We start from the raw sequence: 23659 nt of genomic DNA on the forward strand, positions 1-23659 counted from the left end.
AGCTGTCAGCGCAGAGCCCAACCCGAGGCTCAGACCATGAACTGCAAGATCATGACTTGAGCTGAAGTCAGACACTTAACCAACTGAGCCACCCAGGCTCCATGTAATTCTTTAGGAACTCGAAACATCATATATAATCCTGTATATTAACACAGACTTTTATATTTCTTTAAAAATTTTTTACATTTATTTTAATTAATTTTTAGTAATCTCTACACCCAATGTGGGGTTCAAACTCATGACCCTGAAGATGATGCTCTACTACCTAAGCCAGCCAGGTGTCCCTGTATTTCTTTTTAAAAACAGCTTTATTGAGATACTGTTCATATATCATACAGTTTGTTTAATTATTTAAACCGCATGTTCAGTGGCTTTCAGTATATTTCCAGAGTTGTGTAACTGTCACTATAATCAATTTTTAGAACATTTTCATCTTCCCAGAAAGAAAGAAACCTTTTAATCTTTAGCCATAGCTCTCTAGTCTCTTCATCGCCGCCAAACCCTAGGCAACCGCTAATACACTTTGTATTTCTATAGATTTGGCTATTGGTTATTTCATATGGATGGAATCCTAGAATATGGAGACTTTTGTGACTGGCTTTTTTCAATTAGCAGAAGGCTGTCAAGGTTCATCCATATCATAGCATCTATCAGTACTACATTTGTTTTTATTGACAAATTCTATTTTATTGTCTTGATATACCACATTTTATTTATCTATTCATCACTTGATAGACTCTTGAGTTATTTCCACCCTTTGGCTATTATGAATAAAGCTGCTGTGAACATTTTTGTACCTGTTTTCTTAGACATTGCTGGATCATATGATCACTCTGTTTAATAGTTGAGGGAACTGTGTCAAACATTTTAAAGGAGGCACACCATTTTACATCCCATCAGGCACTGTGTGAATGTTCCAATTTCTCCACATCCTTGCCAACGTTTATTATTATCTGTCTTTTTTATTATCGTCATCCTCGGGGGTTCAAAGTGGTACCTCATTTGGTTTGATTTGTATGTCCCTAATGATGGACCCTTTGTATATCTTCTGTGGAGAAATGCCTACGTAAATCTTTTGACCTAAAAAATATTTTTTAAAGTTTATTTATTTTGAGAGAGAGCGAGAGAGCACATGTGGGGGAAGGTGAGAGAGAAGTAGAGACAGAATCCAGAGCAGGCTCTGCAACATCAGTGCAGAACCTAATGCAGAGCCTGAACTCATGAACCTTGAGATCGTGACCGGAGCTGAGATCGAGTCAGATGCTTAACTGACTATGCCACACAGGTGTTGCTTTTTTAAAAATTTTGACTGTTTTTAATTTGGGTTTTCTTCTTATTGTTGAGTTGTAATTGTTCTTTGTATATCCTGGAGCTTCAACCCTTATCAAGTATATAATTTGCAAAAATTTTCTCCTATTCTTTAGGTTGCCTTTTCATTATTTTTGAGAGTGCCCTTTGAAGCAGAAAAATTAATTTTGATGAAATCCTTATCTCTTTTGTTGTTGTTTCTGTGTCTCAGGTGTCTATTAATGTATTTTTTGAATATTTTCAAAAATGATTTCTGTACATTATTTTGCATTAGGTTTTATTCATGTTCTAGTTTTATTAACATAAGACTGATGAAGTTTAGTATATGCAGCAGTTTTTACAGTTTTTTCTTTCCTTTTTTTGATTGATAATTTTTGCCTGAAACTTTTGTTACAGCTCTATAGTATCAACTCTCCTTGCTCTTATGGATGGGTTAGATAACAGGGGTGAAATCGTTGTTATTGGTGCTACAAACAGACTTGATTCTATAGATCCTGCTCTCAGGAGACCAGGCCGTTTTGACAGAGAATTCCTTTTCAATCTGCCTGATCAAAAGGTAAGTTTCTGTTTGCAACATGTTAAGATTTATTTGTGACCCAATTATTAAGCATATACGCACTTGGAGGGTGATATTTTATGAATTTTCATTTGTGAAATTTTGTGCTTATGAAATATCGTAGTTAATTCTCAGAAAAAGCTTGTGATTATTGAACAATTTAGTCTATTTGTATTAACAATTATTAGAACATGTATGACTTTCAGAAAACTCTTGGTTAGGTTACTAAAATGCTTACTTTAGTTCTCCAGATTGTAATAATTATCTTGTTGGCAGGCTATATGTCTCCAGTTAGCCAAAGTAGCTTTGTTCCCATAAAAATAATGTTTTCAGAATATTAGTGAGCTTATGAATAAGAACCCAATGTGTACATTTTCATAGAAATGACCATAACAGCATATTTAATTAAGAGCAGCAAAAGTTATTCATTATATTGTATTTTTTAAAAGAATGTGTAATTACACAATGTATAGGCATTGTGTAAAATGTTAATTAGTATACAAGTTTTTTTCCCAAATTTTCCTTGAAATTTTTATTATTTTTGACCAGTTCATTCATTGACTTGTTTCTTCACGAGGATCTCAAGTTTGAGACAGAGAGATATATGTAGAGGAAATACTATATTTGACAATGTTTTCTATGTAATTTAACATTTTTAAAATAAGCCTAATTAAACATTTATAACATATACCCATACAAATATAACCTAAAGAAAGAAGATACTATTTATGAATATATCATATACACATGCACCTTTGTAATTGTATAGCTTTGATTTAGATCTCCATGTAAAATGCGTGGTTTCCATACGTAGGTGTGAAATGCTGTGATTAGTAAGACAGTGTGGAAGACTATGGGGAAATGAAGGCAGTGGTGCTGCTGTGTAGAACCGTTAATACTTTAGTTTGAAATCCGTCTGCACATCCACTAGTAGTGGTCTCAGTTTTGGACTGTCTAACTTAGAGGCTTTGCTTTGGTACTGAATTTACCTAAATTTGTCAGAATAGGAAACAGCATCTTCAGCATCAGTTTCATTACCCAAGTGCAGCTTCCAGGACTGTGTCAATATGCAGAGGTGTGCTTAGTTGTGGGGACAAAGGGAGAAGCGGGGAACAGTCTGTCTCAGCACGGGGAAGCACCAGCTATCTTTGGGACATCTTACAGTCCAAGCACATCTTTTAGGCTCTCGCATATGTGGGAGTGAGTGAACACACCCCGTCTATGTTCGTTTCGGCACAGGAAAGCCATCATCTGAAAGAATCATTTATCTTCAGTTTGCCCTAGTCATGTGGGCCTCAGTCACGTATGCCAGTCACAGTCCTCCCACTTCAGGTGCAGTGCGTACAAGTCAGAGATTTAACAGTACACAAGGTCTCCCACAGCACTGGCCAATCGAATTTTCTGTAATAATGGAAATGTTCTGTATTTGCATTGTCCATTAAGCAATGTCCAGTATGGTTTTGACTAGTCACATTTGGCTTTTGAGCTCTTGAAATGTCACTGGTGTGACTAAGGAACTGGATTTTAAATTTTCTTTAAAAATTTAAATAAAATAACCATATGTGGTTAGTGGCTTTCCATATTGTACGGCATGGATCTCAACATAGTTTTCCATGTTAATTTTCATTTTCTACATTTCAAGGAAACTACTTTGAGACCTAAACCTAAGGTGATTTTTCTTGGTCTGTGTCTATGGAAAAGGCCTGAACTAGCTTTTTTTTGCTTAGATAATATTTAAAGTCATGGGATCCGATGAGATTATCAGATCCTCTCTCCTAGGGCATAGTCAGTAAAGTAAGAGGAAACTACATAAGTGGATTCCGGAAGCCAAGTGAAGAAAATGTAACAATAAGGAGCGTATGACTAACTTTGTTATTGTTGCTAAATTAACTCAGATGAGGACAGAAAATTGGCCATTGTATTTATCATTATGCTGGTCATTGGTGAACCTAATGGGAGCAAGTTGATTTAGTGGTGGGTGCAAAATAGCCTGTCTGGAGTATGGTTAGCTTAAGAGAATAGGAGGGGAGGAACTGGAGACAGAGAATGAAGGTAAGTTTTTCAGAGTTTTGCTGCAGAAGGACACAAAGGATTTAGGTGAGATGATAGATGTTGAGGGAATTGGAGGCAAGAGAACCTGTGTTCTTAAAAAAGCTGGGACAGTTATTCAGTATAGAAGGAAATTTTGGTGATGAAATTGAGAAAAGAGAATTACCACAGTGTCCTTAATAGGCAAAGGCGGGGGATAATATTTACTATATGAGCAGCGAGAATGACTTTAGATAGGATTCGGATAGTTTATCTGTGATACTAGGGAGAAGAAGAATATAATGGGTATGAATGACGACAGGTGGACAGAATTGGAGAGTAGAGAGTCTTTGGAATTTCTCTTTTGACTGCTTCAGTTTTCTTAATGACTTAGGAAGCAAGGTTTGAATGAGAAGCTGAGAGTGAAGACAGAAACTGAATTAGTCTGCTAGGAGATAGGCCTAATAAATGTATTAGGGAAAGATGGAGGGGGGTGTTAGGGATCCATTTGGGCATTAATTTGAAGCAATAACCTTCACGGTCTCATGTTAGTCCTGTAGTTTGGGCAGTGGAATATCATGACTCCTGTTGTTTGACCAAATAAAAGTAAAAAAAAAAAAAAAAAGTAAAGTAAGCTCTGGTTCTTCCAAATTTTCATAATTTTGTTAACCCTTTATTAGCATAAAATAGTGTATATCTTCTTGAGGCAGTGATGCTTTTTAATTTTTTCTTTATCATTATCATCAACACTCATAATTATGTTATGTGTATATTTATGAATCCTGAAAAATGAGAGCTTGTATATGCCTTTGACCTTTTTTTTTTTTTGAGAGAGAGAGAGAGAGACATGGAGCACATGTGTGTGTATAAGCAGGAGAGGAGCAGAGGGAGGGAGGGAGGAGGGAGGGAGGGAGAGAAAGAGAGAGAGAGAGAGAGAGAGAGAGAGAGAGAATGAATATCCCAAGTAGGCTCCATGCCCAGTGCAGAGCCCAACGTGGGGCTCAATCCCATTGCTTTGGAATCATGACCTGAGCCCAAATCAGAAATTGGATGCTCAGTTGACTGGCGTCCCTTTGACTGTTAATAGTAGAGGAGGCTACTTTCTAGTAGGGGAAGCCATATAACTTATATATATATATACACACACACACACATTTATATATATATATATGAGAGAGAGAGAGTGTTAAAGTGCATAATGACTCATTTCTGATTTAGTTAATTTCTTCTTCTATTTCTTGTTTTTATGATAGAGAAAGGAGACTCTGGTTGATTCTATAGAGAAAGAGCAAGGCACTAAATGTCTTAGAGACCGGACAATAACTTTTGACCTTAGGTAATTTCATTTCTCTAAACCTTTACTTATTTTGTAAAATGGCAGGGTAAGAATAGATATTTTTTGAGGTATCTTCCAGCTTAAATTTTTTTTTTTTGATGTGCTTCTGAGTCTATGAGGGTCTTCACTAAGTGGTGCCTGTGCTTCTAATGAGGTAAAATAGATTCTTAATGTCATTTTCTGGAGAATATAAGCTCTCAGGATGATATTCTCTTTGGACTTCGGTTTTATACTTTTTCGATGTCTATTTAGGCAGGTACTTCAAGTTCAAAGAAAATAAATGTCATATCATTATTATTTTTGATAGCTGAACTCCTGACTTGGAACTTGGAATTAGAGCAATAGCTATTGATATCAGATTTTATCAACTTAAAAAATTTTTTTAATGTTTATTTATTTTGAGAGACAGAGTGAGCGAGAGCGAGCAGGAGGAGGGACAGAGAGAAAGGAGAGAGAATTCTGTGCTATCAGTCTGGAGCACTATGTGGGGCTTGAACCCACAAACTGTGAGTTCATAACCTGAGATGAAACCAAGAGTCAGGTGCTCAACTGACTGAGCCACCCAAGTGGACGTCAACTTATCTTGATGACTTTGAAATTCTTTTTGTTTTGGTGCTGGACCCCAAATTCCTCATCAAGCCAATAAATTACCCTCTTGGTTATAAGTTGCTTTTTCATAATCTTAAGAATCTCAAGTAGCAGTGTTGAGGGGACAAGTGTATTCAAGTTTCCTTGAAAGAAGGCAAATGTGAAGGTAAAATTCTGATATGCCTCTTCATGATGGTAATATCAGCTGATTATGGATTCTTACTACTTCAGTTTCTTTTTGACTGTGGAAGAAGAAGAAATTTCACTTAATTTGAAACCATATAAATCTGCTATATAGTCAGATTTAAGGTAGAAAATGCTATTTTGAAAAAAGAAATCAAGATAGAATTGCTCAAACATTTGACTTAAAATGAATTTGATTAATATTTACTGAAATACTTCCTTGTTATATATTAAATGCTAAAGTATCAACTAATGTGCAAAATAATGATATGCATTATATTTCTTTACTTAATTGAAAACATTTTCCATTTAAAACTTTTTTCAGGTTTTAAATTACTTGTTTAGCTCTTTGACAGTCATAATACTTCATGCATGTGATAGAACCAAAAGTTCTGTGAACTCTAAGTCTGTAGTTTAAAAGTTAGCACTGAGTGGGGTGCCTCGCTGGCTCAGTCAGGGGAGCATGTGACTCTTGACCTCAGGGTCATGAGTTCAAGCCTCATGTTGGGCATAGAGCCTACTTAAAGACAAAAAGAAGTTAGCGCTGAGTATGGAATTGTTGAATCATTATGTTGAACATTTCAAACTATTATAACACTGTATAATTATAATTATATTTCAATAAAAGATTATAAATGTTATAATACATTAAAATGTTTTATGTATATTTAGATGGTAAAAATGATCTGATGTGGTAAAATATTGAAACTTAGTTTTGAATCTAGTCCTAGATGAGTCAAGATCAGTCACTTAGTCATATGTGCCACTAGTCAATTCCTTTGCCTCTCAGAATATTAAATATCTTACTGAGACAGGGTCTCTACTACATATTAGCCTATTGTTATTATGGGAAATTAGAGTTGACGTGGATGCCATGGTGTTTAAATTTCTTTTAAAATAAACAGTTGCTGGGGCTCCTGGGTGGCTCAGTTGGTTAAGCATCCAGACTCTTGATGGATCTCAACAGTGATCTCACTCATGGGATCAAGCCCCGCTTCAGCCTTTGGGGTGGCAGTGTGGAGCCTGCTTGGGATTCATTCTCTCTCTCTCTCTCTCCCCGCCCCACCCTCCACGTCCCCCTCAGCCCCCCTCCCCCCGTGTCGTCTCTCTCCTTCAAAATAAATTAAATAAAACTTAAAAAAAAATAAGCAGTTGTTTTTCTGGGGAATGGTTAGTGCATAAATTTGTTCCAGCTAATACATTTGAGAGGTTGATGATATTTTATTTATTTGTACTGTTTTTCTTAGGCAAGAAAACACATTTTACAGATCCATACCAGGGACTGGAATCCAAAATTGTCAGATGCTTTTTTAGGTGAATTGGCTGAAAAATGTGTTGGTGAGTGCTATTATGTGAATTCTTTCATTGTTATTGTTTGTTTTGCTGGCCCTTTTCCCTTATGTTTGGAATGTGAATGAATATAGTTATGTCTCTGTGCAGTGGCTGGCTGGCTTTGCCTTTAAATGTAACACTTATTTTGAATATTTCACTTGAAGTTTGAATGCTTCTAAATTACAGTTTTAGCTGCCACTAGGTGTTTGATTATTGACAAAGTTAGTAGTAATATGCTTTCATTGGGTGCTGGGTTTCCATGATATTACTGCATTGTGTCATTTTAGGAATTGTTCTCTTTTAGAAATTTTTCTAAGAAAAATAAGCTTAACCTTTAGAGATAAAGGTCCATGTCAAAGACAGGACTGCAATCTTTTACTTTGCAGATTGGTTACCTCATGGGGTCATCTTCATTCCTGTGGTCTAGAAAGACATTGAGTGAGAGGAGTCTTCTAAGAAAATACTGGCATCTGCTAGTATTTCCCAAAATACAAAACTGTCCAGTTTAATGTTAAATTATTCACAGAGTGGAAGATCCTCCCCACAGAGTGAATGAATACTACAGTCCTAAAAGGATATAATGAGAGTATTTTATGGACATACATGATCATACATAGGAGATGGAATTCAGGGCTTTGGAATTCAGGGCTTTGGCTCTAATTAGGTCTGAAATAAAAGTGAATACAGTATTAAGCAACTGAATATACACACTGGTATTTTCTCTTCATTTTTTTTCTGTCTTCTATTTATTTTCCTCTTATTCTCTCATAAATGAAAATTAAAAAATCTTTCTCCATGAACTTTTTAAGCTTTATGAAAAAAAATCCCCAAATAAGTTCACTAACAATCAGCAGTCTACTTGGGAAAACTTTAAAGTTACCAAAACCAGAAAGAATAACTTAGTTAAAAAATCACTGTGATCCACCATCAAATATTAAAACTTAAATAGAACATTAGTCCATTCAGTTAGCTACATCCGAATTATCCTCTTCATCCACAGGGACCTCCATCTCCGAAGCAGCATACCTCAACTTTTGAACCACAAAGACCTCGACATCTTCTGGTGAGGAGAAAACGTAAATCTCTCCAGCACTACTCCAGTTTAAGCTTTGCCTGGTATAAGCGAGCATGCGCCAAACCCATTTCATGTAAATTTGGCTTGACCTTTGCAAAGCCTTGTGCTGCTTTATGGGAGAGGGTGGTATTTGGTACAAAATCCAGTCTTTTCCGTTTTTAAAATTTGACCCCTTTTATTTCCTGCTACTTTTATGCTATTATTTTATTAGAGTATGGATCAGACTGGGAAATCTTTGTAGATTCTTCTGTGAATCTGTCACAGAATGATCCTTAACTGAAATAAGCAGAAGTCTTCAAATAATTTTGGAAATTCCCTAAAAGATAGGTGTTTTAAAATTACTTGCTATTACCCTATCTACCACCTGAAAGATTACACTCTAATTTTTCATCCTAAATACTAGAATCTCAGGTTGCTTTTTCATTTCCAAAGTCCACAGCTTCCCATTATTCCAAGTGATGTATTTTAGGTTTAAAAGTCAGTTTCTTAAGCTTAAACATTTTTGAGACATAATTTCTTATAGGACTCAAAAATTTCTCTTTCCTTTTGGGGGTGGTGGGGCGGCAGCAGTGGTGGTTTAGAATCTGCTTTTATATATATATGTATATATATATACACACACACACACACACACCATTTTCTTCCTGGAGAGTGACATAAAAATCCATTATAATTAAATGACATCTGTTTTTGATTTTGACATTTATTCCATTTAAGAAGCCAGTTTCACATAAAAAAATTGCAGGTCTTCAAACAGAAATAGAATAGTAATAGTTTCAAATTCATTATGAACTTATCATTTTGTGTATCCCAAACATTTTGACATGTATGGGTTCAGTTTATTAAAATTTATGCCTAATAAAAAGAGTATGTAGTCTTGATGAAAAACTGCAAAGACAACTGACCTTTTGTTAGAGGTTATGGATTTGGTAACTTTTACCTTAAAATAAATTCCCAAGTACTTGGAGGTATTTGCATGCATAATACGTGTGATTTTTGTTTTAAGTAGTCCTCACATAATTTTATTATCCAGATCACATGCATGAATAGTAGGAGCTTATGGTTATTAGGACCTCAAATCTAATCATATTTCTCTCTCTTTTTTTTTTTTCGCTGAGAGGGCCAAAACAATGAAAGTATATCAGTGAGAGGTCTGTCTTGTGGGTCTTCATTATGTTTCATATTTTACTTAAACAGTAACTTCGTAAAATTTTATTAGTACCTTGTCTAGTCTGTAATCTTTTTAATAGCTTGTATTTTCAGTTTTGCAGACAAATTTCCATTTCAGTGGCAATATTTAAGAATGCGTTTCTTGGGGTGCCTTGCTGACTCAGTTGTTAGAGCATGAGACTATTGATTTTGGGTCATAAGTTCAAGCCCCACATTGGGCATGGAGGTTACTTTAAAAAAAAAAAAAAGAATGCTTTTTCTTTGGTATCTAGATATTTGTGTTAATCAGATTAGAATTGTAATGGTAGAATTAATATGATTATGGAATTCTTATGAAAGGGATGTTGATATTTGCTTTAACATCAACTTTTAACTTTCAAAAGACTATGGTGTGTTTTTTGTATATCTAGGATGATCGTATTACCTACATCTAGTTTCCTAAATCAGGACTCTTTAGATATTGAAAAAATATACTTTTAATTATGACAAGACAAGAGGCCTAAACCAGGACACGTGATACTAAATATAACCCATTAGCCATGGTCATCATGTAATTTTAATTGTTTTAGAGCCTAGTAAAGGAAATATATTATTAATCAAGTAGTTCTCAGTTTTTCTTTCATATATCAGAATCACTTGCAAAGTTTTCTCTAAATATACATTTATGATATTAAACTGCCAGAGATTCTGATTCACTAGGTTTGTTGGGAATCCATTGTTGGCAGTCTCATTGTTGAATAGCCAAGACTTAGAACCCCAGATATAAGCCAGTAATTCTCATTTACAGGCAAATGTAATGAAAATAAGTCCATTCTTTTAGTCTATTGATTATGATAATCCAAGAGAAAATATATCTCTTTAAGTGGGATCTTTTGTTGGTAAACTTTTAAATTATCTTTAGTAGATTAAGAAAAAATGAACAGTGCATTGCTATTATGTATGTTACTGACATTATGTCAAACAGGAATGTTATGAGCACCACTTACATAAAATACCTTTTAGTGGCATTTTCTGTTCTGCATTATTTCTGAGTTTTTTTTTTAAATTTAGGCTTTTGCTCTTATAAATAGGATCACATAATGCATTCACCAGCTGTGTATATTCTTTTCAAAAAGAAAAAGAAATATGGTTGTTTATGTTGTTTGAAGATAGTAGTTTATTTCTTCTGAAATGGATTATTTCATTAACTGTTTATAACTGAGCTAGTATTTTACAGTTATTTTGTTGAACTAGTATAATAGGTTATATATGGCATAGGAAAAGATACTTTTTTTAGGGTTATTCACTGAGAAGTAGAATATAAAATGAAAGACTAATGGTCAGTTTGGTGTTCTGAAGCATTATTTGGAAGATTGATTGCTGTATTGGGAAAGTGTTAGTGCTTAATCTGCTGATAGTTTTCTGAATTAGATTCTTATAGTCATACTAAGTTTTTCCCTTAACTGAATAAATATTTCTTAAAGAATGCAACATTTTCCCATGTTTTTTCAGAGTTTTCACTGAAAGTTTTACTCTTCATTAATGGGTAAGGAACTTAGGTATCTTCAAAAAAGATGAAAAATCTAGTAGATATAATTCCTCTACTTCTTATGCTAGTGCATGGTAACGTTACAGTTTTCCCTTCCGGAACTGTAGCCCTGGAGTTACTCTTTTCTTTATTCATCTTTCACTCAAGAAATATTTATTGGCTATCTGCTGAATGCTAGGCCAGGTATTATTTTCAGTATATGAGATAAGTTGATGAACAAAACTGATGAATACCCGTAAACTCACAAAGCTCACATTCTAGTTTGGAAGGCAGACAGTAAACATAATAAGTAAATGATAATGTGGTACATGTTATGGAAGAAAAGGAGCAAAGAGGATTTTTCTTTTATTTGTGAGACTTGATGAACAGGATTGTCCTACTAACAATAGATGTATATTATAGTTGTGTGAGTTTCTTACAGTTTGATTTATCTGGTTTTGTGTCTTAATGTTCTTTTTCTGCCAGTTAGTCTGGGGCTGTTTCTTTTATGCTCATAGTTTTCCTAATCACCATTTTTATTTCATTATTCAAGTGTTCTACAAGGTCATTGTCTGGTGTAAAAAGATAAATAAGCTTGATACCACTCTCTGAAGAGCTTAGGGTTTATTTTAAAACTAGTTCAGTTAGTTCCCCCTGCTGGCATAACTGATGAAAGTGACCAAATGCAAGTTTAATGGCCGATATAAAAGCAACACAGCTGATTGGGGTTTTCTTCCTTTTTCTGGTTAAGATGTAATGGTTTGTGTGTTTTTGTATGTATTTCTTGCTTCAACGAGTGAAAAGATTTCAAGGCACTGGGGCTTGATCTGTTAACTACAATAATCAGTTACATGTGGGTAGTGGGTAATAAATACACTGTATGGACTTTACAACTAGGTTATCAGTTATTTTAAGTTAAACATATATTAAAAGGAAGTTAACATGGAAAATTAATGGATTCTTATTCCCTTTAATACCTTTGAAATTTTGTGATAGATAGTGACAACTTTCAAGTATAATTTTTGGGTTAATTACATATAACTTTGCTGTGGTTGGCACTCAAAGTTGGGAGTAGAATGGCTCTGTTTTTGAAATTCCTGCATGTATTCTACTTTGTACTGCTCCCTTATATGTGTTTACAAATTAGTGATATTAGAAAAATGTATAGGTAAGTGTAATGTCTTGAGGACTAAACTAATAATTGGGAACATTGATGAAAGTTTGAGAAGAAACTTATTCTGTAAGCACCTTTCCTGAAGAAAACTGTACATTATAATCAGTGTTTTGGCACAAAGTGCATGGCTTATTATTGTACCACTAGTTCATGTTTTGTTAATTAAAATATTCAGAATAGTTTTATTACTGAGTAAATAAATTTATTAGGTGATTTAAATGGTCAGTGTTTGCGAACAAAATTATTTATAATTATTGATTTGGTATTTTTTCCTAATATGTACATTAATAAAGATGTGTAATTTGCAAACTATTGTTAGTACTGTAAGAGTGAACTTATTACCTTTGTTATTCTTCTCCTTTTGTGCATTAGGCTACTGTGGAGCTGACATCAAGGCCCTGTGCACTGAAGCCGCCCTCATTGCCCTGCGGAGGCGCTATCCCCAGATCTATGCCAGCAGTCATAAACTGCAGCTAGATGTTTCCTCAATAGTGCTCAGTGCCCAGGATTTCTACCATGCGATGCAGAACATTGTGCCTGCTTCTCAGCGTGCTGTCATGTCTTCAGGACATGCACTATCCCCAGTCATAAAGCCGCTACTGGAAAGAAGCTTCAACAACATCCTAGCAGTCTTGCAAAAAGTGTTTCCTCATGCTGAAATTAGCCAGAGTGACAAGAAAGAAGGTATTATAAATTGCTTTTTCATATTGTTAAAATGAAACAAGTACAGGCATAAATTAATTTTGAGTTTCATCCTAAGGTTATTTATATATTACTCTTTTATATTTGACATGAATATAGAAAATATCTGTTTCACTCACCAGGATATATTTCAGGTCTGTCATATTGCCTAGCATATGGTAGTTGCCTAGTGAATGTTTATTAAAAAAAATGAATATTAGTTCTATTATCACTTGGGATATTCTATCTTAACAGAAGTGTTACTGTCTTTAGAAAAGTTGACTATAATAATGATGGCTTACATTTAATTAATTAAAGACTTTATTAAAAACATTTTTTTAATGTTTGTTTATTTTTAAGAGAGGACAGACATACAGCTTGCTGGAGGGGAGGGACAGAGAGAGAGGGACACACAGAATCTGAGAAGGACTCCAGGCTCTGAGCTGTCAGCACAGAGCCCGACACGTGACTCAAACTCACAAACTGTAAGATCATGACCTGAGCTGAAGTTGGACACTTAACCAACTTAACCAACATAAAGACACCCCAAGACTTTATTTTTAAATAATCTTTATACCCCATGGGGCTCAAATTTACAACCCCAAGATCAAGAGTCACATGTTTTACTAAGCCAGCTAGCACCCCTATGTTTAATTTATTATAAAGCCCTGACATAAATTGTCAGTTATTAATTCCCACAACAGTCTCCTGGGGCAGGTACTTTTGTACTGGAAGAGACTGGAAGGAGGCGACTGGGAGACTTTGGAATGTATTCACTTATTTAGGGTCATTCAGGAAGTTCCAGGGCTTACTCAAACCCAGGGCCCCTAACTCTAGAGCCTGAGTTCTTAACTCTGTTGCTTATAATGTCCTTCTGGATTCAACTCATCAAATGTATTTTGTTGTTATTGGCAGTGCATTGCTAAATAGTGTAGTGTAAATCATTAGTAAGGGAGTAAGTTAGAACCTGATTGTGGAAGCTCTTGAATTCTAGCCTCAAGATTGGACCTGAGATAAAAATAGAAAGTTACCTTTAAAAAGTCATTCAGGAGGGCCTGGGCGACTCAGTTGGTTGAGCATCTGACTCTCGGTTTCAGCCTAGGTCATCATCTTACAGTTTTGTGGGTTCATGCCCTGCGTTGGGCTCTGTGCTGGCAGCATGGAGCCTGCTTGGGATCCTCTCTCTCTTTCTCTGTCTGCCCCTCCCTAACTCACTCTGTCTCTGTCTCTCTCAAAATTAACTAACTTACAAAAAAAGTCATTCATTTACAGGGAAAATTTTTAGGTTCATGTACTAGCCAAAGTAAGGCCTGTGAACTTTAAAAAGAAAGTAATATATTGAAAAAATTTTTAATGTGTATTTATTTATTCTGAGAGAGACAGACCAAGTGCGGGGCAGGGGGCAGGGGGCTCAGAGAGAATCCTAAGCAGGCTCCTTGCCATTAGTGCAGAGCCCAGTGTGGGGCTCTGTCTCATGAACTGTGAGATCATGGCCTGAGCCAATATCAAGAGTTGGATGCTTTAACCAGCTGAGCCACCCAGGTGCCCCCAAAATAATATGTTTTAATTATCTTAATTTTCCCAGTTTTTAGTACGTTATTTGGCATGTGGTCTGCACCAGAAAATTGTTTAATTAATTATACTAACTTAAAAAAATATTATATATACTAAAGTCATCAGCATTCAGTGTATTTTGCTGTCTATATATTTTTCAGAAACTATATTTTTCAGGGATGGATTCTCATGAAATATTACAGGATTACTGATATCTTAAGTTTGTCAAATAGGAGATTAAATGTTTTATTATGTATGAACTCGGTACTCTGCCATGAATTATACATTTCTTATCTCTGATTTTCATAACTGAGGATATGTATCTTTCTTCCAGTTTTCTTAATTTACTTATTTGACACACAGGTATGTGTGGGGGTATCCACAAGCCATCAAGGGGCACAGAGAGAGTGAGAGTGAGAGTGAGAGTGAGAGAGAGAGAGAGAGAGAGAGAGAGAGAGAGAGAGAGAGAGAGAGAATCCTAAGCAGGCTCTGCACCATCAGTTCCGAGCCTGAGGCAGGGCTCTATCCCAGGAACTGGCAGATCATGACCTGAGCTGAAATCGAGAGTTAGATGCTTTACTTATTGAACTACCCACACGCCCCTTTCCCCCAAATTCTTAAAAAAACTTGTTACCTTTTAAAAAATCATAAAAGTCTTATCTTTCCATTTGAGATATTTTATGATAATGCCTTTATTTTCATTTGAGAATTTTTTAATGGCATGTTTTCTTATAATTTTTTATTTTATTTATTTATTTATTTATTTATTTATTTATTTATTTATTTATTTTTGAGAAAGAGAGAGACAGAGTGCAAGCATGGGAGGAACAGAGAGAGGGTGACATAGAATCCGCAGGAGGCTCCAGGCTCTGGTCCAGGCTCTGAGCTGTCAGCACAGAGCCTGATGGCAGAGCTTGAACCCATGAACTGTGAGATCATGACTTGAGCCAAAGTCGGACTCCTAACTGACTGAGCCACCTAGGTGCCCCATGTTTTTTTTATAAATTTTTAACTAAGTATAAAGCATATTTTAGTTCCAACTTTTTTTCATGTACCAGTCGGGAAGAGAAACTAAATTTTATTTGATTATTAATAACTGTGTTTTAGTTATTTAGATACGTTATTCTGGTTTGTTTTGGTCCTAATATTTTTCTTAGATAGTATTTTTTCCTGGTATGTGAAATTATCACTCAAAGGTATTCAATTATTTTTCAGGTTAACTTTCACAATATTAGTTGTACTAAATATTTAGCCTAAAATTTTTTTAATGTTTCATTTATTTTTGAGAGAGAGAGAGAGAGACAGTATGAGCAGGGGAGGAGCAGAGAGAGAGGGAGACACAGAATCTGAAGCAGGCTCCAGGCTCTGAGCTGTCAGCACAGAGCCCAATGCAGGGCTCAAACTTGTGAACTGTGAGATCATGATCTGAGCCGAAGTCAGATGCTTAACTGAATGAGCCCCCCAGGTGCCCCATAAATATTTAGCTTTTAAAGACCATTGAAATCTGTAGCTGTCAGCACAATTCAGTACCTCTTTTTAGAAAGTATTCCTCTTTTTTTTCTTTATTTTTTTTTTGGAGAAGAGTATGATTTCTATTGATCTTAATTTTCTCTCATATCTCCTACACATGTATGACTTTTTTATTGAATGAATTGACACTTTTGTTAGTTATGTGTGAAGTATAGCTATTAGTCCTTCAAGTTTTAGTCCAAATAAATTAGAAAGAATTTTTTTAACATTTCTTTATTTTTGAGACGCCGAGACAGAGCATAGGCAGGGGAGGGGCATAGAGAGAGTGAGACACAATCTGAAGCAGGCTTCAGGCTCTGAGCTGTCAGCACAAAGCCCCATGCAGTACTCAGATCCACTGACTGCAAGATCATGACCTGAGCCAAAGTTGGATGCTTACCTAACTGAGCCACCCATGTGCCCCCAGATAAATTTTTAAGTATTGCATTTTCAATGGAGATTTATATTTATAGTTCTAGTTTCTCCATTAAGCATTAATATATAGCAGACCCTTAGAGATTAATGTTTCTTGGTAAGGGCATTTTAAAAAATTATTTTTTATATATTTTTATTTGAGACAGAGAGAGAGAGAGAATGAGTGAGTGATGAGTTGCAGGGAAAGAATCCCAAGCAGGTTCCATGCTCAATGCTGAGCCTGACATTGGGTTTGATCAGGACCCCAGGATCATGACCTGAGCTGAAATCAAGAGTTGGATGCTCAACTGTCTGAGCTGCCCAGGCGCCCCAAACGATGAGTGCATTTTTAAGGTTGGCTTTATTTCCATGGCATTCTGACTCCTTAACTAGACTGGATTTTACTTGCGAAGGTGTATATGCGTGTGGCATGTTAAAAAATAAGTTAGTTTGTTCCTTGTTGTTGCTTTTGTAAAAATTGGCCATAACTCAAGTTAACCTAGCTAAACCAAATGTCTTATATGAAATGCACTGGTTTTGGTCAAAATTAACTTAGAGAGCTTTAGTAAATACATGAATGTTTTATGAGGGTGCTATTTATTTTCCAGATTTCTTTTTTTTTAAATTTTTAATGTTTTATTTGTTTTTGAGAAAGAGAGAGAGAGAGAGCGTGAACAGGGGAGGATCAGAAAGAGGGAGACACAGAATCTGAAGACAGGCTCCAGGCTCTGAGCTAGCTGTCAGCACAGAGCCTGACATTGGGCTCCAACCAATGAACTGCAAGATTAGGACCTGAGCCAAAGCCAGATGCTTAACCAACTGAGCCACCCAGCCGTCCCCAGATTTCTTGAAGTTAGTCAATCACATCTCATGACACTTAGGCAGCTTGTAAAGGTTCTTTCACCTTCCACTGATTCCATTTACAAATTGTTTAAACACTGCAGTTTGTCAATTTGCTCGGTCGATTTGGATTTGATAGCTAACTTGTTAATGTCAAATGATTTTTAAACCAATTTTCCTTAGCTTTGGTGGGGCATTAATATTAAATGACTTTACAAGTCTCATAATCTTTGGGATTTTTTTATTTTGGAACAGATATAGATGCCCTGATTTTAGATGATAGTGATGATGAGAATGCTTTATCAATTTTTGAGACCAGTTGTCACTCAGGATCACCAAAGAAACAGTCATCAGCTGCTGCTATACATAAACCCTACCTTCATTTTACAATGTAAGTAACATCAGTTTTTTTAAATTTTATAATTTTTATGGTTAGAATTATGGTACATTATTACTTTGAGGAGTTTGTTTTTTCTGTCGTTTGGACACAATTCAGGAACATTTTTACTGTGTATGCTTTTTTTCCAGTGGTAATAAGTTGGTTTATTGGTCAACTAAGGATGATTTTTTTCTAAGTTGATTGTGTGCTTTCTTTCTCTCTCTCGCCTTCTCTTTCTTTTTTCTTTCTTCCTCTTCCCTCCTTCCCTCTCTTTCTCTGTTTCTCTTTGTTTCTCTCTCTTCTTCCCTCTCCTCCACTGTCCTCCCCCTTTTTTCTTTTCTTTCTTTCTTTCTTAACCAGGGTAGAAGGAAGGGCTATTTTTAGAAAGTCCACTCATGTCCCCAATTTTAATGACTTTTATTTTGAACTAAAATGGTCACAAATTAAATATTAACTGCGATCTGGAATATTTTAATTTGTAGTGTCAGATGATAATTTAGGGATTCTAAGAGTACTAAAGAGATTCTGAATTAGAAATCTCTTACTAAACAGACAAGTTAACTTTCTGGTTCTCCAAAACCTCATTAGTTTACACTTCTCTGATTTAGGTTTTATGGTTTTTCAATTTACATTTACCATTATCCATGTTAAAGCATCTTTTGTTATGTGCTTTTTATTGGGTAAATAATGTAATTGCTAATGTATTTTTTTTGAATTTAAATTCGTTAGTTAACGTATAGTGTAATAATGGTTTCGGCATAGTGCTAATGTAATTTTAAATTAAGAGACCAATAGTTTTCAAATAGTAGCAGCTTTATCATTTACATAATTACCAGGAATGTTAGAGGACCATATTGCTTCCGTCAGGCAGGTCTAATAGCACTTTCATTCGAAAAGGCTGGACTGATTGATTGTACTTTTAAGTAATTTTTTTCAAATATATTTTGAAAAAATTTAAGTTTTCCAACTTGAAGTTTTTCCTATGTAGATTACGGTGAAATGTTAATTTGATTATTTGTATTGATAACTCTTTCTTAGTTTATTTTTTAAAATGAGACTAAGTTACTTTCATTTACTCTTTCTTTTGTTCTTTAATAGCAAGCTGTTCTATTAGAAAATTCTCTTCTTTTCTAGATCTTTTCTTTTATGTCCTTAGGGACATTTTCATAGACTTTTTCAGTAATTTCACAAGTCTGTTTTATTGATGGCCAAGGGAAAACCAAAAAATCATTTTTTTTCCTGACTCTCACCTGGCTACCCTGTATATGTGTGTATGAGTGTGTGATTTGTTTTGATAATTTTGCTTCTTCAGATTTGAAATATATGATAGGGGCTAAGAAACTATCAAGACTTGTTCCAATTATGTGAGATACTTCTGTTGTTAGTAAAGTGATATAAAAATAGATTTTGATATTAGAAACTTTCATGGGCAGTTTTCAGGTTGACTTTTTATTAACATTTTCTGTCACTGATTTAATGTTTAGCACTGGTAGGGCTTATTTTGTTTGGCTTAAACCTTTTGGAAGGAATTGGCTGAATGTTAACTTCTTTTATGTGAACTTTTCTAGCTCATGATGTGATTTTTATTTAATAGGAAGCCAGCTGTATCCTAGAAATACACTTTTTTTGTTTTAGATGTTTTGATAAATTCCATTCATTTATTTCTTTATTCTGCCAATTTTTATGTATTTATGCCGGGCACTGTAGTAGGTGCTGAGAACATAAGCATGAATAAGACATAAAGTAGGTCTTAGTCTGGAGAAGTTCTTGTTATTGAAGGTGACAAACATTGTCACATATGGCTGAAGTGCTGTGTTAGCAGAACTAGAAGCTTCCATTGGGAAGTTCAGGCAGGCGTGACAGAAGATACGGTGGTATTTGGTGGCCTTCTGAGTATAAAGGGATAGGAGTTAGGGAGTTAGCATTTGATTCTCATTACAAAGTGAACATGTGGTAGGTATATAAAGGTAGAGTCTTTATATGTAGCAATTCATATAGGCCTCTTAGCAATCATAATGCATTTGTGGGGTCATTCTTTTATAGATTATGAAACAACCACGATGAAAAATAAGTAAATCCCCCATGATTAAGCTGATAGCAGGTAGCAGAGGCAGGTTCTGTACTATTTGTTTCCTAGGATTCTATATATTTTTTCTATTTCTAAATTGATTTCTGAGCTTAATAGGTAGATAGGGAATTGTATTGCTTTTTTTGGTAGGTTTTGGACAGTTTTCACACTTTTCAAGAAGCATACAGTTTAGAATATAGGCTTTTGATAGGGCTATACATTTTTGTTATTGGTTTGGTTTGGCCTTCTGTCTGGACATGTGTTAGCATGCCAGGTCAATATAGAAAAAGTGCTAGATGAGTAGAAAGCATGACTTTAATACTGACTCCAGTAACACTAGCCTGGGCATTGCTGGTGGGTTTCTGTTTCTGGGACTAGTTTCCTATAACAATGTTGAAACCTTTATTTAGATATTAAAATTTTTTTAAATTAACATTTATTCATTTTTGAGAGACAGAGCACAAGCAAGGGAGGGAAAGAGAGAGAGGGAGATACAGAATCTGAAGCAGGCTCCAGGCTCTGAGCTGTCAGCACAGAGCCCAATGTGGGGCTCAAACTCTCAAACTGTAAGATCATAACCTGAGTCGAAGTCAGATACTTAATCAACTGAGTCACCCAGCACCCCAAACTTTTATTTAGATTTAAGGTGAAATAAAAGTCAAGATATTTAAGGTCTGTCAATCTGATAGAAAACCCTTATGATGGAAAATAAGTTTTCTTAGTAATTTTACTGTATATTGCCTATCATAAGGGAGTTAGAAACAGATTTCTGAGGTTTTCTAAATAAAAGTAGCTTTGTTTTTTCTGATTAGAAAGATGATATACTATGTACAAATTTCAAGTAATAAAGAAGAGCTTAAGGAAGAAAGTAAAAATTAAAGCCCAAGCCCCTGAAGGCAATTTTTGTTAAAGTTTTGGTGACCAAATTACAAACTCTCTCTATGCATATAGATGGATCCACATAGTTTTTTACATAAATTTAAATTCTCCTGTAAGGTTGTTAACATAGGTTGCTTTTTTATCCACTATGTTGGGAACATTATTTCATGCTAGTGTATGTTTAATGTCATTTTTTAATATTTTATTTTTTGGGATGGTCTGTAATTTTTATAACCTTATTGATAAAGATTGAAATTTCCAGTTTTCCTCTTTTATGATAGCTATGTGGAACTGGATAGGCATCTTTCTTATGTAAGTTTTTAGCCTATTATGTGATTGATAGCTTAGGATAAATTTTAAAAATAGTGATTGTGCTGTCAAAGCATATATACATTTAAAAACTTGATACAGGTTGTTAAATTTATTTACAAAAAGGTTGTACCAATTTACATTCTCATCACTAATGTAGGAGAGTGTTCTTTTTCCTATAACGTTGTTAATTCTGAATAGTGCGTTTTTAAATTTTTGCCAACCAGATAGATAAAACTAATATCTTCTTGCTTATTTGAATTGTTCATTTGTTTTTGCATATTTACTCAGGTACATTATCAAAGTGCACAGTCATGTGCTATATGTTGTTCTAGGTACTTGGAATATGTCTGTGAACAAAATGGACAAAGATTCCTGTCCTTGTTGAACTTACATATTATATGGAGATACACAATAGGTGTAATAGACTAAATATTAGAAGATATATACTATGAAAAAAATTTAGAGAATGCTTAAGAGGTAGCGGGGTCCTTGGGAGTGGAATGAGTTGCAGAATGTCCTTTGTAAGCATTTCAGCATATATGTGACATAATTGCCAAATTTAATTTTGGAAAATTTTGCTTTTTTCCATTACCACGAGTCATGAGAAAACCCAATTTTCCCAACATATACTCACTAATGGTATTAAAATTAAGTTTTACTTTATCAGTCTAACATATCTTCCACATAAAAGATGTTTTTTTCATTATTTTCAAAATTTTTTCATGTCTGTTAATAACTACCAGATCTTTCTTTTTTTTTTTTAAATGTTTATTTTGAGAGAGAGACAACATGCACACGCATGCGTAAGTTGGGGAGGGACAGAGAGAGAGTGAGATGGGGGAGAAAAAGAGAGAGAGAGACAGAGACAGAGAGAATCTCAAGCAGGCTTTGCGCTGTTAGTGTAGAGCCTTATGTGAGGCTTGGTTTCACCATTTGTGAGATCATGATCTGAACCTAAATCAGCAGTTAGATGCTTACCTGACTAAGCCACCCAGGTTCCTCAACTACCAAATCTTTCTTAAACCAACATTGGCCTTGAGCTTTAGACCATCTCTAGCTGTCTCTTGCCCTTTGTGTGTCACAGTTCTTTCAGTATATACTGGACTAGGTCTCCCCTTCTCTTCCAGTGGGTCATCAGAGCTCCCATGGACCCATGGAGATGTTGCAACTAGAATTGGGCATCTTCCTCAACTCCTTCCTCTTTCCTTCCTCTGTACCTAGTCAGTGTCCAGGTCCTGTAATTAAGTCTCATCTCAAACTGTTCTTTCTCACCTCTTCTGAAATTGTTCTTGTCTAGACTGTCATTAACACATCTCATGCCTGGGTTGTTGTTGCAGACTCCTAACTGGTCATCTTTCCTGCTGTTTTGCCCTCTTTCATTTCCTATATTGATATAGTGATAACAGAATTTTCTTGTAAAACATGGGTATGGTTATAGCACTTTTCCTGCTTAAGCATTTTAATGCTTTCTCATATTCTTCAGTGTGTATCTCAAACTTTTAACATGGCTTACAAAACCCTTTGTAGCTTTTCTTACCCCTAACCACAGACTTTTACTCATACATGGCCCTAAAACCTTAAAAGAACTATTACGCCTATTTTTGTTTCTTGGAATTGGTCTTTTCTGTCTCCAACCTGTTGAGTTTGTGCTTTGGAAACACTGTACAGGAAAGCCTTTGTTGAGTCTTAATTGAGGTTTCTCATAGCATTCTGTACTTAAACAGTGCTGCTCATTAATTATACTGAATTATATTAGTTTGTAGATTTTCTTTTTCCTCAATACCATTCAAGTAAGAGCTCTATGGTAACTGATGTTAGATACCCAGGGCTGAGAAACTTAGCATAGGAAGCATTCTCCAATTATTAAGTGATTGAACATTTTAAGAAATATTATGTTTCTGTTTTCTTTTTGGATTGTCTGTGTCCTTTGCCCATGAAACTGTTTTTTGTTGTTGTGTTATTGTTGTTAAAACATTATGAACACAAGCTCTTTATACATTAAGAACCATTCCTTAATGGTGGATTGTTTGTCTCATTTGATTGTTTGCCATTTGGTTCAGATTGTAATTTTTGAGTCAGAAAAATTTGTAGATTATGAATTAATTACATGAATCTTGTGTTTTTTCTTTGTTAGAAATAATTTTGTTCTGTGAAATGAGGACCTGAATCTTCCCTATTTTTTAATTTTTTTCTAACATTTTATTTAGTTTTGAGAGATAGAGCATGAATGGGGTAGGGGTAGAAAGAGAGGGAGACATAGAATCTGAAGCAGGCTCCAGGCTCTGAGCTATCAGCACAAAGCCTGATGCGGGGCTTGAACCATTGAACCATGAGATCATGACCTGAGCCAAAGTTGGATGCTTAACCGACTGATCCACTGATGTGCCCCTCTTCCCTATTTTAAAATAAAGTTTGTTTTATAATGCCCCTCCCCTTTTTTTAATGCATGTTATCTTGAATTATAATTTGTTTCCTGGTTTGCCTTTTCTGCTGATCTGTGTTTCTTTTCTTTGGTGTAGTCTACATTATATTCTATTATTCTGTTCCATAATGGATTTTTTTTTAAGAGAGAGAGAGAGCAGGGGAGGGGTAGACAGAGAGGGAGAGAGAGAATCCCAGGCGCGCTCTGGCTCTGCACCATCAGCATGCAGCTTGATGTGGGGCTCAAACCAACGAACTGTGAGATCATGAACTGAGCTAAAACCAAGAGTTAAACACTTAACTGACTGAGCCACCCAGATGCCCCTGTACTAGATTTTTTTTTAA

At 35.2% G+C, this 23659-nt stretch overlaps 1 protein-coding gene across 5 annotated transcripts in view; it reads left to right on the plus strand.

The window, feature by feature from the left end:
* ATAD2B (ATPase family AAA domain containing 2B) overlaps positions 1–23659 on the plus strand; it is a 173394-nt gene that overhangs the window by 67894 nt on the left and 81841 nt on the right. For all 5 annotated transcript variants that reach the window (XM_029938225.1, XM_029938224.1, XM_029938226.1 and 2 more), the window contains 4 exons: positions 1705–1864; positions 7247–7337; positions 12630–12941; positions 17511–17646. In XM_029938225.1, coding sequence (XP_029794085.1) covers positions 1705–1864; positions 7247–7337; positions 12630–12941; positions 17511–17646 — 699 coding nt within the window. The remainder of the gene's footprint in view (positions 1–1704; positions 1865–7246; positions 7338–12629; positions 12942–17510; positions 17647–23659) is intronic.

Source organism: Suricata suricatta, chromosome 4, assembly GCF_006229205.1.
Source record: "Suricata suricatta isolate VVHF042 chromosome 4, meerkat_22Aug2017_6uvM2_HiC, whole genome shotgun sequence".
Lineage (NCBI taxonomy): Eukaryota > Metazoa > Chordata > Mammalia > Carnivora > Herpestidae > Suricata > Suricata suricatta.